The sequence below is a fragment of the Entelurus aequoreus genome, linkage group LG17, assembly GCF_033978785.1.
Source record: "Entelurus aequoreus isolate RoL-2023_Sb linkage group LG17, RoL_Eaeq_v1.1, whole genome shotgun sequence".
In the NCBI taxonomy this organism is placed as follows: Eukaryota; Metazoa; Chordata; class Actinopteri; order Syngnathiformes; family Syngnathidae; genus Entelurus; species Entelurus aequoreus.
Genome location: NC_084747.1, coordinates 6,064,317 through 6,082,480, shown reverse-complemented (window position 1 = coordinate 6,082,480; position 18,164 = coordinate 6,064,317). Strand labels below are relative to the sequence as shown.

Genomic DNA, 18,164 nt, shown 5'->3' with positions numbered 1-18,164 from the left:
TAACTCCTGGAAATGACTGTCTCAGAATGGCCAAAGGTATTCAGTAGATGTGTGTGTCCAAGTTAAAGGGAACGGCAGGCTGTCTTCTTCTAATGGATTTATTACAATCTTTGCAAGCTGGCCAACGTTTGCTGTGGTCTGGAACAACATGGCTCACTCAGAAATGCAGCCAATATTACATGCATATAATGTGTCAAGAAACATGGGAAATAAACTAAATACACAGAGGACATAAGTAAAGGAAATTAAATGAGCTCAAAAATAGCTACAAACGAGGCATAATGATGCAATATGTACATACAGCTAGGCTAAATGTTAGCATCGATTAGCTAGCAGTCATCCAGTGAGCAAATATGTCTGATTAGCACTCCAACAAGTCAATAACATCAACAAAGCTCACCTTTGTGCATTCATGCACAGTATAAAACGTTTGGTGGACAAAATGAGACAAAGGAGTGGCGTAAAACACGTCTTTCTGTGGCAGCATCGGAGAAAGTTGTACATGTAAACAAACTGTTGCATCACAGTCCACACAACGGTGAGTTCAAGGGCCGCTGAAATTAGTAGGACAAAACGGCGCTCGCCAAATAGTGTCATCAGTGAAGCATAAACACAAACATATTAAACTGTGGTAGTTCTAACAATTCGGAAGGTTTGTGTCATATTTTTCCTCCTACAGAAACCATATTACAATAAAAAATATATTTTTGACCCCATTTTGTTTCCATTTCCATACATTTTTGAAAAAGCTCCATGAAGCCACCAGGGCGCCGCTCAAGAGCCGCATGTGGCTCTAGAGCCGCGGGTTGCCGACCCCCGCTCTAGGTAAACAGCTCTTGCTTCCACATACTTTGCAAGGATTGGAATATTTACCACCAACTACCGGAAAAGTATGAGCATGTCCTCCTTAGCGGCCGAAGTGTCGGACTAAATTCCAGTTATCCCCGCCCACCGACTTTGATGGGTGAGTTTGACAGATGCAATGAATGTATCCCTGATACACACGTTCTTGAAGTCATTAATTAAATTCATTATCGTGTAATAATTCATTAAGTAAGGAATTAAATGATTACATTTACTTTCAGATTAATGACACATTTTATTAGTATATGTATTTATCTAATTCTGATTTTATTCCAGTAATGACACATTTAAGTAATTATTAAATATGTATTCATGGTTGTCCCATTTGTACGGAGCCCCTAAAGGGACATGGGGGGGGAAAAAAATGTTATAATTATTTTTTTATTTTTTTTAAGACATGTATCTCGTGCGCACGAGAAACTTTTTATAAAGTTATAAAAAAAATTTTTTTTTTAAATTATAATTATTATTTTTATTTTTTTAGACATGTATCTCGTGCGCATGAGAAACTTTCTCGTGCGCACGAGATAGTTTCTCGTGCGCAACCTATACATGTCTAAAAAAAAATTAAATAATAATAATTGTAAATTATTATTATTTTTTTTTTATAACTTTATAAAAAGTTTCTCGTGCGCTCGAGAAAGTTTCTCGCGAGGGTCAAATGTACGGAGCCCCTAAAAGGGACATGGGGGAATTTTTAAAAAAAATAATTTTTATTTTATTTTATTTATTTTAGACATGTATCTCGTGCGCACGAGATACATGTCTAAAAAAAATCCCCTAAAGGGACATGGGGGAAATTTTTTTTTAAAATATTTTTTTTAATTTTTTTTTTTAGACATGTATCTCTTGCGCACGCGATAGTTTCTTGTGCGCAACATATACATGTCTAAAAAAAAATTAAATAATAATAATTGTACATTTTTATTATTTTTTAAAATAACTTTATAAAAAGTTTCTCGTGCGCTCGAGAAAGTTTCTCGCGAGGGTCAAATGTACGGAGCCCCTAAAGGGGCATGGGGGAATTTTTTGTTTTTATAATTTTTATTTTTTTGAAATTTTTTTAGACATATATCTCCTGTGCACGAGATAGTTTCTCGTGCGCAGGAGATACATGTCTAAAAAAAATCCCCTAAAGGGACATGGGGGAATTTTTTTTTTAAATATTTTTTTATTTTTTTTTAAGACATGTATCTCATGTGCACGAGATAGTTTCTCGTGCGCACAAGATACATGTCTAAAAAAAAATCAAATCAAATAAAAATTATTAAAAAAAATAATTCCCCCATTGACCCTCCTTAAAGAAGACGATTAAAATATGACATATTTCTTTGTCTTTGTTAAACACTTAAAACTCAAAGTAGGCCTGTTAGAACCGTATCATTTTTAATCACTGTTAATATATAAAACCCAAAACCAGGGAAGTTATCATGTTGTGTAAATGGTAAATAAAAACAGAATACAATGATTGGCAAATCCTTTTCAACCTATATTTAATTGAATATACTGCAAAGACAAGGTATTTTTTAATGTTCGAACTGGTAAACTTTATTTGTTGCAAATATTAGCTCATTTGGAATTTGATGCCTGCAACATGTTTTTAAAAAGTTGGCACACGTGGCAAAAAAGACTGAGAAAGTTGAGGAATGCTCATCAAACACTTATTTGGAACATCCCACAGGTGAACAGGCTGATTGGGAACAGGTGGGTGCCATGATTGGGTATAAAAGCAGCTTCCATGAAATGCTCAGTCATTCCACAAACAAGGACGGGGCGAGGGTCACCACAATCTGGAGAAATCACTGCAAATAAGCAGCAAGGACGAAAAACCAACGTGACCTTCGATCCCTCAGGCGGTACGGCATCAAAAACCGACATCAGTGTGTAAAGGACATCACCACATGGGCTCAGGAACACTTCAGCAAACCACTGTCAGTAACTACAGTCGTTCGCTACATCTGTAAGCGCAAGTTAAAACTCTACTATGCAAAGCCAATTGTCAACAACACCCAGAAGCGGCGCCGGCTTCGCTGGGCCCGAGCTCACCTAAGATGGACCGATGCAAAGTGGAAAAGTGTGCTGTGTTGTTCAAAGAGGAAAAGAACCATCCGGATTGTTCTAGGAGTGTCACCATAGACATCTTATAAGTAGACGCAGCATGGAGCGCTACTGCCTACTGGCGCTGACGGAACGCGGGGCCGCCATCTTGGAGTGGTGATCCGCTCCACTCAGTGCAATTCATTTGGCAGGAGCAATGAACCGTCAGCGCATTTAATTCATCTTACCTCACAGAATACCACTGATTTTCACACGCTTTTTTTTGTCATACGTGTAGCTATGATAAAGGACACATGTTTTATTATTCATAGTTTGCTTAACAGTAATAGAATATTCTTATATGCTATAAGTGACCAGACGTCCCAGATCAAAACTGGGAATATAATCCCAGAGAAGGGGGGGAAAAAACGGTCAGCTATTTTTAAGTTGAAGAAACAATATGATTAGATATATATATACATGCGTATATCCTACATAAAAATTGGGTTGGAAAGCTAGACTAAATTTAGATTTGTATAATACTGTATAGCCACTGTCCATCTGATTGTCTAGTTAGCCAACATATATTACCCCCCCCCCCCCCCCCCCTACACAATCTGGACTGTGGCCCTAATTTTTACCCCCGTTGGCTTTTACAATCTTTATCTTCATCATTTATTTCAACTTTATGTTATTCAAGTATGAAATGTTTAAATGTAATTAATTTAATTGACAAGCAATTCTATTATGGTCATACTCTTGTTTGCTAGCGGCTACGATTTCAGTACTATTGAAGATCTTTGCTCCTTCTCAACTCTGTGGTAATATTATTTTCACAAAATACAACCAATAGTGCGTTGATGTTAAATCTTACTTGTGAAAAGTAATACCCCCGATTCCTATTTTCAACAGTCCGCTCATTTGAGCAGGAAAACGCTGAACACCATCTTTGTTTTCTACCTGTCAACTGTCACTTTAGGCTGCTCGCCGGCTCCTCATCACCACTTCAAGATGGCGGCCCAATTTCTGGCGTCACAGAGGCCAAGAACACGCCCTCGATCATTCTACACCAGGGGTCACCAACGCGGTGCCCGCGGGCACCAGGTCGCCCGTAAGGACCAGATGAGTAGCCCGCTGGCCTGTTCTAAAAATAGCTCAAATAGCAGCACTTACCAGTGAGCTGCCTCTATTTTTTAAATTTTATTTATTTACTAGCAAGCTGGTCTCGCTTTGCCCGACATTTTTAATTCTAAGAGAGACAAAACTCAAATAGAATTTGAAAATCCAAGAAAATACTTTAAAGAATCGGTCTTCTTTTGTTTAAATAAATTCATTAATTTTTTTACTTTGCTTCTTATAACTTTCAGAAAGACAATTTTAGAGAAAAAATACAACCTTAAAAATGATTTTAGGATTTTTAAACACATATACCTTTTTACCTCTTATATTCCTTCCTCTTCTTTCCTGACAATTTAAATCAATGTTCAAGTAAATTTTTTTTTTTTTATTGTAAAGAATAATAAATAAATTTTAATTTAATTTTTAATTTTAGCTTCTGTTTTTTCGACAAAGAATATTTGTGAAATATTTCTTCAAACTTATTATGATTAAAATTCAAGAAAATTATTCTGGCAAATCCAGAAAATCTGTAGAATCAAATTTAAATCTTATTTCAAAGTCTTTTGAATTTCTTTTAAAATTTTTGTTCTGGAAAATCTAGAAGAAATAATGATTTGTCTTTGTTAGAAATAATGATTTGTCTTTGTTAGAAATATCCAAATGTCCAATTTGTTATATATTCTAACAAAGTGTAGATTGGATTTTAACCAATTTAAAACATGTCATTTAAATTCTAAAATGAATCTTAATCAGGAAAAATTACTAATGATGTTCCATAAATTCTTTTTTTAATTTTTTCAAAAAGATTCGAATTAGCTAGTTTTTCGGTTGAATTTTGAATTTTAAAGTGTCGAAATTGAAGATAGACTATGTTTCAAAATGTAATTGTCATTTTTTTCGTGTTTTCTCCTCTTTTAAACCGTTCAATTAAGTGTAAATATCATTAATTATTAATAATAACATAGAGTTAAAGGTAAATTGAGCAAATTGGCTATTTCTGGCAATTTATTTAAGTGTGTATCAAACTGGTAGCCCTTCGCATTAATCACTACCCAAGAAGTAGCTCTTGGTTTCAAAAAGGTTGGTGACCCCTGTTCTACACCTTCGGCAGATTGCTCAAATGGATCAATTCCACCAGTTTGAGCTATTATTTAAGGTGGCGAGTCTTTGGAACAGGGTCCAATTTGTTTCGATAAAGTCCCAAAGTTTTTTTGTCTTTCGTACGATCCATTTTAATCCAGTGGGTTGCTCTCTCTGTCACAACCATGTAAACAACAACTAGCCCCCACAATGCATTGCGCAATCACAACGTCGAGCCCTTCATGCTTTATGATTTGACAACTTCAACAATGTTGATTTCGCCTTTTGGCTCGTGTTTTTTTTTTTTTTTTGCAAGTATAAATAGCTACAGCCGCAGACACGCAGCGGAGAGACAATACGTAATACGGAAATTAGAAATACTTGATTCAAAAAAAAAAAAAAATTATTGAACAACAAACATACATTTATAATGCGCACAGAAGTCCGGCAAGATGGCCGCCAAGCTAATGGGCGTGGCTGATGACGTCAGCTGCAGAGCCTCTATTGGCACTTTCAACATAACCAACAATCTACACATCAGGTTGAGCAAATCACGACATCAGCAAAACATGTCAAGGAAAGAAAACAAAAGCAAATACCAGATAGAGTATTAAATATTAATAAATAATAATAATAAAAAATATGGGATAAAAAAAGACAAAAAGGTCTACCAAAATTACTTTAAATGTTTTTAACAAAGATATCAATTTAAGGGATTTTGTACTCTTAATCATCCTCCAAGATTTGATTGATAATTGTAAACATGTTTTAGAAATACTGTAGAGTCCCAGAAGCCATTTCTTTTTTTCATGAGTTCAAAGTTTTAATTTTTTTCTTGAACAACAAACATACATTTATAATTCACACAAAAGTCAAGGCACTTTCAACATCAAGGAAAGAAAACAAATACAAATAGAGTAATAATACAAAAAAATATTTAAAAAAAGAAAAAGAAAAAAAAAGGGCTGCCTAAATCACTTTAAATATGTTTTTAACAAAGATATCAATTTAAGGGCTTTTGTACTCTTAATCGTCCTCCAAGATATGATTGATAATTGTAAACCATTATGCCAATTAGAAAATGTAGGCCTTACTTTCATAAATGACATTTATGTAGAAAAAAAATTGCCTGGAGCATAATAATGTTGACAAACATTTCTATGTTACAGTCGTTTATAAAAAATACCAAATTTGATCTCTTCTACAGGGAATGGGGACATCTCCACACCCTTGTTCCTCAGCCAATCGCTAGGGTTTCTAAACTCGCGTCCCGGAAGAGTTGGTGCTGCAGGGAATTCTGGGAATTGGTTCTGTTGTGTTTATGTTGTGTTGCGGTGCAAATATTCTCCCAAAATGTGTTTGTCATTATTGTATAATTTGGTTTTACTATATGGCACATATCTATGACAGTGTTGGGGTGGTTTATACGGCCACTCTTAGTGTGACATGTATGGCTGTTGAATAAATATGCGATTCATTCACTTAACAGGTATCATGGTCATCATATCAGACATAAAACATGTCGGGTGTTAACAATTCTGGACAGGGAACTGTTTAATCTCCATTGTGTGTCCTCACATGTGCTGTTAATGTCCTCTTGTAGGAATAACTTTTACCACAAACTGTGCATTTAAAGGGTTTTTCTCCCGTGTGTGTTCTTCTGTGTGCAATCAAAGATACTTTTTGGACAAAACTTTCGCCACAGATTGAGCAAATAAAAGGTTTTTCTCCTGTGTGGGTTCTCGTGTGCGCCAGCATATTTGCCTTATAAGCGAATGTTTTACCGCAATCTGAACAACTGAAAGGTTTTTCCCCCGTGTGCGTTCTCATGTGTGATAGCATGTGGGCCTTTTGAGTGAACTCTTTGCCACAAACTGTGCAACTAAAAGGTTTTTCTCTCATGTGCATTCGCATGTGTTGCGTCATATTGCTTTTTCGAGAAAAGCTTTCGCCACAAACCGAGCATTGAAAAGGTTTTTCTCCTGTGTGCGTTCTCTTGTGGGACACCATAGTTGAATGGTGGGAAAATCTTTTAGCGCAAACCAAGCATCTGAAAGGTTTTTCTCCGGTATGTGTTCGCATGTGTTCTTTCAAATGACTCTGGAAAGAAAATCTCTTCGCACAAACTGAGCAGGTAAACCCTTCTTTACGCATCTTCTTTTCAGAGCATTCTGAGTGTTTGTTGTCAGTGTGAGTCCTCATATCATCTTCGCAGTCTGTATCGCTGCTCAAAGCTTCTTGGGTGTCTTTCCTGTCTTCATCCTCGTTTGCTTTTGGTTCCTCGTCGTCATCTTCAGTCTTCACAGAGACAACGGTCACATCGGCCTCTTCTGGCCCTAAAAGACACTCTCCCTCCTCTTCCTCTTTAACTTGTGGGGGGTGCTGGACATCTGCAGGACACAAACAACATAAACACATTCAGCTCAGACATGTCAAATGCCTTGTTGTCTATCAAATATGAATAGTTTGCAAATGGAAAGACATATGGAATGAGCCTGACATATTTGTTATTATGAATTGTGTAATTAGGTGGACTTTCATCTTGTTTACTTCAATTACAGTAACTTAGTGCCCCGCCCAAATTCACGATTCTCATGGGAAAAAATGCACTACCAACAGACCTTAAAATTCCAACTTCCCTACTAAATTTTAAAACTGCCATAAAATCATGGCTCAGCTCAACCTCTACCTGATCTGAACCAAAATTGATCCCCAGCAACTCTTCGAAGCATCAAACAGGTTTATATGTTGTCAGGTTCAAACACTGATGACATCTATTAAACAAGACAAGAGGCAAAGAATCAAACAGAGGCAGAATTCAATTTGGACTCAATATTGAGAAGAAAACGTGTCGACCTGTAACCTCTTACAGTGTCACCCACGCTCTGCCAAAAGATTGCACTCCTCCTCCTTTATTTGACTTTCTCCCCCCACCTGACCACAGCTGCTTTCAGAGGGAAGTGGGTCGTAAACAGCGTTGCCTTTGGTTACCGAACAGTTCGAAAGAAGAGGTCGTAAAAAGAGTTCCATAAAATAGTTCAAAAAGGGTTCGTAAAATACTTCAAAAACAGTTTGTCTGGAAATTGGGCAGATCCTGCCATCTGTCCGCTTTGAAGTCACAGTGGAGTTTTACGAGCCTTCCTCCTGGTAGGCCCCAAAGACAGCCGGGAACTCAATGTACTACAAAGCTTTTGTGATAATTTAGAAACAATTATTCTAACATATGTGGTTATAGTGTATATAAATTAAATGTGGTTATACATCCATCCATCCATTTTCTACCGCTTGTCCCGTGTATATATATTTATATGTGGTTATAGTGTATATATATATTTTCTCATTCTGTCTTGCACACTCTCGGAGTCAACATGTGCATAGTCATGTACATAGCGTCATGTACATAGTGTATATACCCCACCCCCCAATTTTTGTATATATTGTTTTTTCAAGTCATCTGACATGTATACTGTGTATATGTACATAATTTATCCATCATTTTGTATATACATGTTACAGGTTATATATATCTTATTATTTAACGTGTCAAATGTGATGAATATTTAATAATAATAATTTGATGAGCACTCCTCATCTTTCTCAGTCTTTTTTGCCACTTGTGCCAGCTTTTTTGAAACATGTTGCAGGCATCAACTTCCAAATGAGCTAATATTTGCCAAAAATAACAAAGTCTTCCAGTTCGAACGTTGAGTATCTTGTCTTTGCAGTCTATTTAATTGAATATAGGTTGAAAATGATTTGCTAATCATCGTATTCTGTTTTTATTTACTATTTACACAATGTGCCAACTTCACTGGTTTTGGGGTTTTTAAATATTTATTTTTGAATTACTTTATTGCAATGATTCCACAAAATTATACAATATATTGTCCCTCAACGGCGCTTCTTTTTTAAATAATCAATCATTACAGTGAATGTCCTAAAAAACCCCAACATTAATTATAATAAAAAAATACAAAAATAGGTACACGAGAGAGAAAAAGAAAGAAAACACTCCCATCTCTATATTAGAGTTGTACAGTATACTGGTATTAGTATAGTACCGCGATACTAATGAATCATATTCGGTACTATACCGCCTCTGAAAAGTACCGGTCTGCCATCCCCCCCAGTAAATGAACAAGTAGATTAGTAATTCATTTTCTACCACGTCCTTAATAATAGGTGTATAAATGACACAATATGTTACTGCATACATCAGCAGCTAAATTAGGAGCCTTTGTTTGTTTCCTTACTACTAAAAGACAAGTCGTCTAGTATGTTCACTATAGACAGCGATTTTAAACTTGACAAACAAGTCAATGGTGTTTTAAAATCGTGTTTTTATCATCTTCGTCTTTTAGTAAAGGTAAAACCATTTTTATCTTTGAACCTTTTTGAACAAGTGGTGCATGCTTTTATTTCAAGTGGCCTGGACTACTGCATTGCACTTTATGCTGGCATTAGCCAAAAAGTTCTCTCCCGGTCGCAGTTAGTCCAGAACGCGGCAGCACGACTTTTAACAGGGGCCAGGAAACGCCAGCATATAACTCCAATTCTTCAGAGTTTGCACTGGCCCCCTGTTCATTTTAGAATTGATTTTAAATCCTTGCTGTTTGTTTTTAAAGCTTCACATGGACTGGCACCTCAGTAGATCTCGGAGCTCATCCAAATGTACACTCCTACGCGCGCTCTGAGGTCCGAGAGCCAGCTCCAACTCGTGGTGCCCAAGACGAGACTTAAAACCAGGGGAGACAGGGCCTTCTCTGTGGTCGGCCCTAAGCTCTGGAACACTCTGCCCCTCCATGTTCAAACTGCTCCCATAGTGGAGTGTTTTAAGTCTCGTCTTAAGACCCACTTTTATTCTTTGGCTTTTAACACTACGTAAGTTGTGTGGTCCTCTGTTGTTCTCTGTGTTTTTTTTTATTATAAATTTTGATTTCTATTTACTGTTTTAATTTTATATTGGTTCTATATTTATTTATTTTTTGTTTTTATTCAGTCATTGGTGGAGCTAAGGACAATATTTGATTATTGTTTTTAATTTTGTTGTGCAGCACTTTGGAAACATTTTTGTTGTTTAAATGTGCTATATAAATAAAGGGGATTCATTGATATGTTCACTATTTTATTTAAGGACAGACTTGCAATAAGAAACATGGACCACAATGGAAACAAGCCTTTTGGCTTTTTGTGCCATCCATTTGCCTTTTTAAAGCATTACATGGATTCAATTATTTAAGATGTCAATCAATCAATTTAGCAGCCACTTTTCCATCAGGCTAACCCAGGGCAGCTGTGGCTACAAATGCAGTTTATACCACCATAACGCCGGATTGTAGTCAGCTGGAGGCGTGTCTTAATGAAATTAAACAATGGATGTCCGTTAACTTTTTGCAACTCAACGCTAAGAAAACGGAAATGCTGATTATCGGTCCTGCTCAACACCGACATCTATATAATAACACCACCTTAACATTTGACAACCAAACAATTAAACAAGGCGACTCGGTAAAGAATCTGGGTATTATCTTCCACCCAACTCTCTCGTTTGAGTCACACATCAAGAGTGTTACTAAAACGGCCTTCTTTCATCTCCGTAATATCGCTAAAATTCGTTCCATTTTGTCCACAAGCGATGCTGAGATCATTATCCATGCGTTCGTTAGATCTCGTCTCGATTACTGTAACGTTTTATTTTCGGGCCTCCCTATGTCTAGCATTAAAAGATTACAGATGGTACAAAGTGCGGCTGCTAGACTTTTGACAAAAACAAGAAAGTTTGATCATATTACGCCTATACTGGCTCACTTGCACTGGCTTCCTGTGCACCTAAGATGCGACTTTAAGGTTTTACTACTTACGTATAAAATATTACACGGTCTAGCTCCTGCCTATCTTGCCGATTGTATTGTACCATATGTCCCGGCAAGAAATCTGCGTTCAAAGAACTCCGGCTTATTAGTGATTCCCAGAGCCCAAAAAAAGTCTGCGGGCTATAGAGCGTTTTCTATTCGGGCTCCAATACTATGGAATGCCCTCCCGGTAACAGTTAGAGATGCTACCTCAGTAGAAGCATTTAAGTCCCATCTTAAAACTCATTTGTATACTCTAGCCTTTAAATAGACTCCCTTTTTAGACCAGTTGATCTGCCGTTTCTTTTCTTTTCTTTTCTACTCTGCTCCCAACCCGGGGTGGACCGCTAGCCTGTCCATCAGATGTGGACATCTCTACGCTGCTGACCCGTCTCCACTCGGGATGGTTCCTGCTGGCCCCACTATGGACTGGACTTTCGCTGATGTGTTGGACTTTCACAATATTATGTCAGACCCACTCGACAGCCATTGCTTTCGGTCTCCCCTAGAGGGGGGGGGGGGGGGGTTACCCACATATGCGGTCCTCTCCAAGGTTTCTCATAGTCATTCACATTGACGTCCCACTGGGGTGAGTTTTCCTTGCCCGTATGTGGGCTCTGTACCGAGGATGTCGTTGTGGCTTGTACAGCCCTTTGAGACACTTCTGATTTAGGGCTATATAAATAAACATTGATTGACTAATTGATTGATAAAGTACACTACCGTTCAAAAGTTTGGGGTCACCCAAACAATTTTGTGGAATAGCCTTCATTTCTAAGAACAAGAATAGACTGTCGAGTTTCAGATGAAAGTTCTCTTTTTCTGGCCATTTTGAGCGTTTAATTGACCCCACAAATGTGATGCTCCAGAAACTCAATCTTCTCAAAGGAAGGTCAGTTTTGTAGCTTCTGTAACGAGCTAAACTGTTTTCAGATGTGTGAACATGATTGCACAAGGGTTTACTAATCATCAATTAGCCTTCTGAGCCAATGAGCAAACACATTGTACCATTAGAACACTGGAGTGATAGTTGCTGGAAATGGGCCTCTATACACCTATGTAGATATTGCACCAAAAACCAGACATTTGCAGCTAGAATAGTCATTTACCACATTAGCAATGTATAGAGTGTATTTTTTTAAAGTTAAGACTAGTTTAAAGTTATCTTCATTGAAAATAAGGACATTTCAATGTGACCCCAAACTTTTGAACGGCAGTGTATGTGAATGAATAACAGGGCCGTGTCCTTACTATATGTTAGTGAAGCTGAGACGTGGTTCGCTTTTGGTTCCTCGTCATCGTCTTCAGTCTTCACAGAGACGACAGTCACATCAGCCTCTTCTGGCCCTAAAAGACACTCTCCCTTCTCAGCGGTCCAGAGTCCCTCCTCTTCCTCTTTAACTTGCTGGACATCTGCAGGACACAAATAAACACATTCAGCTCAGACATGTCAAATGCTTTATTGTCTATCAAATATGAATATTTGACATATGGAATGAGCATGATGTATTTATTATTATGAATTGTGTAATTAGGTGGACTTTCAACATGTTTACTTCAATTACAGTAACTTGGTGCAATTTAGCAGCCACTTTTCCACCAGGGCAGCTGCGCCTTCAAATGTAGTTTATACCACCATAAAGTATGTGAATGAATAACGGGTCTCACTGTGCTCCGAGTGCTTTGGATGTCTGGAAAGAAGCTTTTTTAAATCAAATCCATTATTATCATTTTCTAGCGATGTTCCGATAAGGGTTTTTGCTGCCGATTGCGATAATTTATGAGTGTGATAGGCCGATACCAATACCGATACCTATCACACCTATTAACTGTAACATTTTCAATGTATTTATGGTGAGTGTTTGTCACATTCAAACACTGATGACATCTATTAAACAAGACAAGAGGCAAAGAATTAAACAGAGACAGAATTCAATTTGGACTCAATATATTGAGGAGAGTCGCCTGTACACTGTACTCTTGTACAGTATCTCAGCACGCTCTGCCAAAAGATTGCATGCCTCCTTCTTTTATTTTGGACCCTCCCCGACCACCTGGCCACCGCTGTTTCCAAAGGACAAAGGAGGCAAAAAAGTTCACAGAAAAGCTCGTAAACAATTCACAGGAAAGGTCAGTTTAAAAAGAGTTCACAAAATAGTTCAAAAAGAGTTCCATAAAATAGTTCAAAAAGAGTTCGTCTGGAAATTGGGCAGATCCTGCCATCTGTCCGCTTTGAAGTCCTTGGGCCAGAACAGCATCCTTCTGTTGATTACCATACATGAAAGAACACAGGAACACCATCTTTCTGCCCCCCCACCTCCTACACTGTGGAGTTTAACGAGTCTTACTCTTGGTAGGTTTCAAAAGACAGCCTTTTGTCTTCTTGTCAGGAACACAATGTAATACAAAGTTTTTGTGATAGTTTAGAAACAATTATTCTAACAGTGTTATTGACAGTTCAACAATAATTAAAGCAGAACTAAGTCAATTTTCAACCCTTTTGGGATGATTCATCGACTTACAAATAGATAAATAACACCTCTTTCATGGCCCGAGGGGGTCTGTATCGCTCTCACTGGCCCTAAGCAACTTTCAGGAGGGTGGCAGGAACCCTGCCACACAAAAAAACTAAATGTGCTGACCTGCTTTACGGCATACGTCACTCCCCCTTTCCACATTTCGGTAAAAAGACGAAAGTCGACGAGAACGTGTCGCCAGTAAACTAAAAGGAGAAGAAGAATGCCTACGTGCAATTACTGCTATCATGGTAGAAGCTGCAAAACAACAAAAAAACTAAAAAGGTTTGTCTGAGGAGACAAAAAAAAGGAAAATGGAGCCTACCCGGATGAAAGGACAGTCAAGGATCAACATTGTCCCGGCTTTCACTCGCTCAAAGACAAGGAGGGAAATTCAACCCATGCGGCCTTGGCTCTGTTCCTGCTGGACTTGTAAGTGACTTTTGATGCTCCAATCAAAATGATAATGGTAATGTTAGCTAACAATGAAAAAAATGTGCCTCGGCTCAAAAAAGGTTGAAAAACACTGTTCTAAACAACATGCACCCCATTGCTTTTATTTTATCGTGTTTGATACGTTGCCCCTGTCGGCCACTTTATGCATTGAGGACAAAACACCAAGTGTAGTACAATTTAAAGTAGGTATTTTAAAAATATTATTATTATTAATAGTTGGAACCCAATCTGCCACAAAGCTCCCATGCACACATACGTTATAGGCGGAATAGCTCAGTTGCTTCCAGCAACTTCAGGGTTCCAGGTTCGATCCCCGCTTCCGCCATCCTAGTCACTGCCGTTGTGTCCTTGGGCAAGACACTTTACCCACCTGCTCCCAGTGCCACCCACACTGGTTTAAATGTAACTTAGATATTGGGTTTCACTATGTAAAAGCGCTTTGAGTCACTAGAGAAAAGCGCTATATAAATATAATTCACTTCACGTTGGCTGATATATTTAACAGTACTGTTATTTTTAAAACGTTTCTGTCGTCTCATTGAGTCCGCATATTTGATCAGATTAATTGTTTAAAAGTCTGTCACAACAAAAGTTAGTCAACATACTTTTACCAGCTAGCCCAGTCTGAGTCTTGCTAACATCTTCCAGTTGTCGTCGTGGTCGCTCCTTCTCCTCTCTTGTTCGAGAAAGTTCCTCCTCGTAGGACGCTATCGTTTTTTCAAACAGCGCAACTATTTCATCCGCCGCCGCCATTAGTCGCTCCTTCACGAACTTTTTCAACATGTTGAATGTTTTTAACTCTAATCCACTGCGTCACAGTTCCACTTAATTTTTAAGCTTCTACTTTTAGCGGCTATGCTAACTTCTTTTTCTTCTTCTTTGGTTTAATGGCGGTTGGCAAGCAACCTTCTGGTGCGCATTACCGCCACCTTCTGGTATGGAGTGTGGATTTTTAACCCAGTCTTTTTTAAATATGTCCATACTGCTTTGTATCCTACGTGTTCTGAGTGCAATCCTAAAATATCTTCCACTACTAACCTAACCTTCTCTTTCGCTAACTTATTTCCCAGTATTTCCCTTTCTCTATTGTATTTCCTACAATGTTTTAAAACATGTCCTACACTTTCTATCTGATCACAATCAGAAATACTTTATTAATCCCCGAAGGGAAATTACAATTTTCAGCACAATCCCATTCAAGAGCAGACAAACATTACAGGGAGACAGAACAGGATGAAACATTACAGGGAGACAGAACAGGATCGCTGACGGGTCTGCCAACTTCCGGCATACTTGCCAACCTTGAGACCTCCGATTTCGGGGTGTGCGGGGGTGGGGGTGGGGGGCGTGGTCGGGGGTGGGGTGGGGGCGTGGTTAAGAGGGGAGGAGTATATTTACAGCTAGAATTCACCAAGTCAAGTGTTTCATATACATATATATATATGTATATATATATATATATACATATATATATACACATATATATATATATATACATATATATATATATACATATATATATATATATATATATATATATTAGAGATGTCCGATAATATCGGCCTGCTGATATTATCGGCCGATATATGCGTGAAAATGTAATATCGTAAATTATCGGTATCGTTTTTTTTATTATCGGTATCGTTTTTTAAAAAAATTAAATCAACATAAAAAACACAAGATACACTTACAATTAGTGCACCAACCCAAAAAACCTCCCTCCCCCATTTACACTCATTCACACAAAAGGGTTGTTTCTTTCTGTTATTAATATTCTGGTTCCTACATTATATATCAATATATATCAATACAGTCTGCAAGGGATACAGTCCGTAAGCACACATGATTGTGCGTGCTGCTGGTCCACTAATAGTACTAACCTTTAACAGTTAATTTTACTAATTTTCATTCATTACTAGTTTCTATGTAACTGTTTTTATATTGTTGTACTTTCTTTTTTATTCAAGAAAATGTTTTTAATTTATTTATCTTATTTTACTAATTTTTAAAAAAAGTACCTTATCTTCACCATACCTGGTTGTCCAAATTAGGCATAATAATGTGTTAATTCCACGACTGTATATATCGGTTGATATCGGTATCGGTAATTAAAGAGTTGGACAATATCGGAATATCGGATATCGGCAAAAAGCCATTATCGGACATCCCTAATATACACCCTACCGTTCAAAATTTTGGGGTCACCCAAACAATTTTGTGGAATAGAGCGTTTAATTGACCCCACAAATGTGATGCTCCAGAAACTCAATCTGCTCAAAGGAAGGTCAGTTTTGTAGCTTCTGTAACGAGCTAAAGTGTTTTCAGATGTGTGAACATGATTGCGCAAGGGTTTTCTAATCATCAATTAGCCTTCTGAGCCAATGAGCAAACACATTGTACCATTAGAACACTGGAGTGATAGTTGCTGGAAAAGGGCCTCTATACACCTATGTAGATATTGCACCAAAAACCAGACATTTGCAGCTAGAATAGTCATTTACCACATTAGCAAAGTACAGAGTGTATTTCTTTAAAGTTAAGACTAGTTTAAAGTTATCTTCATTGAAAAGTACAGTGCTTTTCCTTCAAAAATAAGGACATTTCAATGTGACCCCAAACTTTTGAACGGTAGTGTATATTTCTACATTCTGAAAATATGCAAACAAAACTGTGTTTGGATAATTGATACTGCAAACTTGCATAAATAAATCTTAAGGAATATAACATAACTTGGCTTCTAAGAGCTTCAAAATGGAATGAATAAAATGCTAAAGTTGTTGATAAACAAGCAATTATTTTAATAATTAAATATGGTAATTTGAAATGAATTATTATGATCATTTAAAATTAATTCTTTCAAATATGTTTATTTTAATGTATAATTCTATGGCTGGATGTAAGGAGTCAGAAAAAATACAAATAAAAATACAATTAATTTTGATGTTTTTAGCAAAATATAGTAAAAATGTTAGGGATGATACTCGAAACCGGTTTTCCAGGTTGTTTGATAAGAAAAGAACCGAGTCCTCGGACTCGAATCCCTTTTTGAGAACCGGTACCCGTTATCGAGACCACTATAGTAAAGGAAAAGAGTTGATTCTTTATTCGAATCCCGTCCCGACCAGAAATGCTCCGTGGGACATCACAATAAATGACGTCACGTAGCCCAGTCATTAGGCGCAGATAGCGAAAGCAGGAAAACAATGGACGGGAAAAAGCACTCCAAGGTGTAATAAAGTTCAAAACAAAAGCTATAATCCATCGAATAACTTTACTGAGAGATTTTAGCAGGGTAAAACACATGACGTACACTTTTACGACCAACCGGAAACATAGCAACGCACCTCCTTTACGGCAGCTGTCGCAACGTTCTTAAAACAACCGTAGCACATACATATATATATATATATATACACAACATATCTCCCTTTTTTAACTTTTGTTTTTCTTTCCTTGTAAACAAAACAAAATCACACTGTAGATGTGTTGTCTGTCTAATTATAAATAATGCAGACGAGGCGTGTTGGCTGAGTTCTTGACGTTTACTTTCACAGCGTGGCAACATGCAACACTTTTCGGGGCTACCGCGCATGCTCGTAACTCCCGTTGCATGCTGGGTTGTGTAGTTGTTATATTCTCTCGCTCATAACATTTTTCCCCATAAAGAAATAATGTTAACTCAATAAAGTGTATTTCTTTTTTTAGCTTTAACTTTTCATTTATTAGCATTGTAACCACATTTGCAAAGAACTTTTCTCTTCATAGAATGTTCTTTCAATAAAGAAATAAAGTGCAAAAATGTCAAAGCATCATAACAAACAGTTATGTCAAATAGCAGCAGAAGTGCACTTTTTGGAGAGCTGTATTATTTTCAGTTTTGTGCCCAAGGGACTGATTTTATTTAACACTATATTATTATTTATACACCTATAGTGATCACAGAGACAGGTTGTTTTTGTGTTACTGTATATATTTGTTTCTCTGAAAAATCCCACTTAATATACTTTGGGTAACAACAGTCAATATTTATTTTTTTTATTTAATTTTTTTAGGTGGGTAACAGTCAATATTTATTTATTTATTAGATTTTATTTTTTTATTATATAATAAAAGTGAGCTTTTGTTAAACCAAATATTGTGTGTTTTTTTCCATACACAACAACCTATCTGGACTCGATAAGAGAATCGATAAGGAATCGATTCGATAAGAGGATTCGATAATAGGCTCGAACTCGATAAT

At 37.1% G+C, this 18,164-nt stretch overlaps 1 protein-coding gene across 3 annotated transcripts in view; it reads right to left on the bottom strand.

Moving 5' to 3' along the window:
- Positions 1–5,745: 5,745 nt before the first annotated feature.
- The window catches only part of LOC133632200 (zinc finger protein OZF-like), a 63,443-nt gene continuing 51,024 nt past the window's right edge, over positions 5,746–18,164 (bottom strand). The window contains exons 1-3 of one of the 3 annotated variants that reach the window (XM_062024487.1): positions 14,536–14,830; positions 12,204–12,365; positions 5,747–7,490 (exon numbers count right to left, since the gene is read on the bottom strand). In XM_062024487.1, coding sequence (XP_061880471.1) covers positions 6,655–7,490; positions 12,204–12,365; positions 14,536–14,707 — 1,170 coding nt within the window. In that variant the 5' untranslated portion in view covers positions 14,708–14,830 and the 3' untranslated portion in view covers positions 5,747–6,654. Of the gene's footprint in view, positions 7,491–12,203; positions 12,366–14,529; positions 14,831–18,164 lie in introns of those variants that run through there. The other 2 variants (XM_062024486.1, XR_009821666.1) reach the window with 2 other exon arrangements.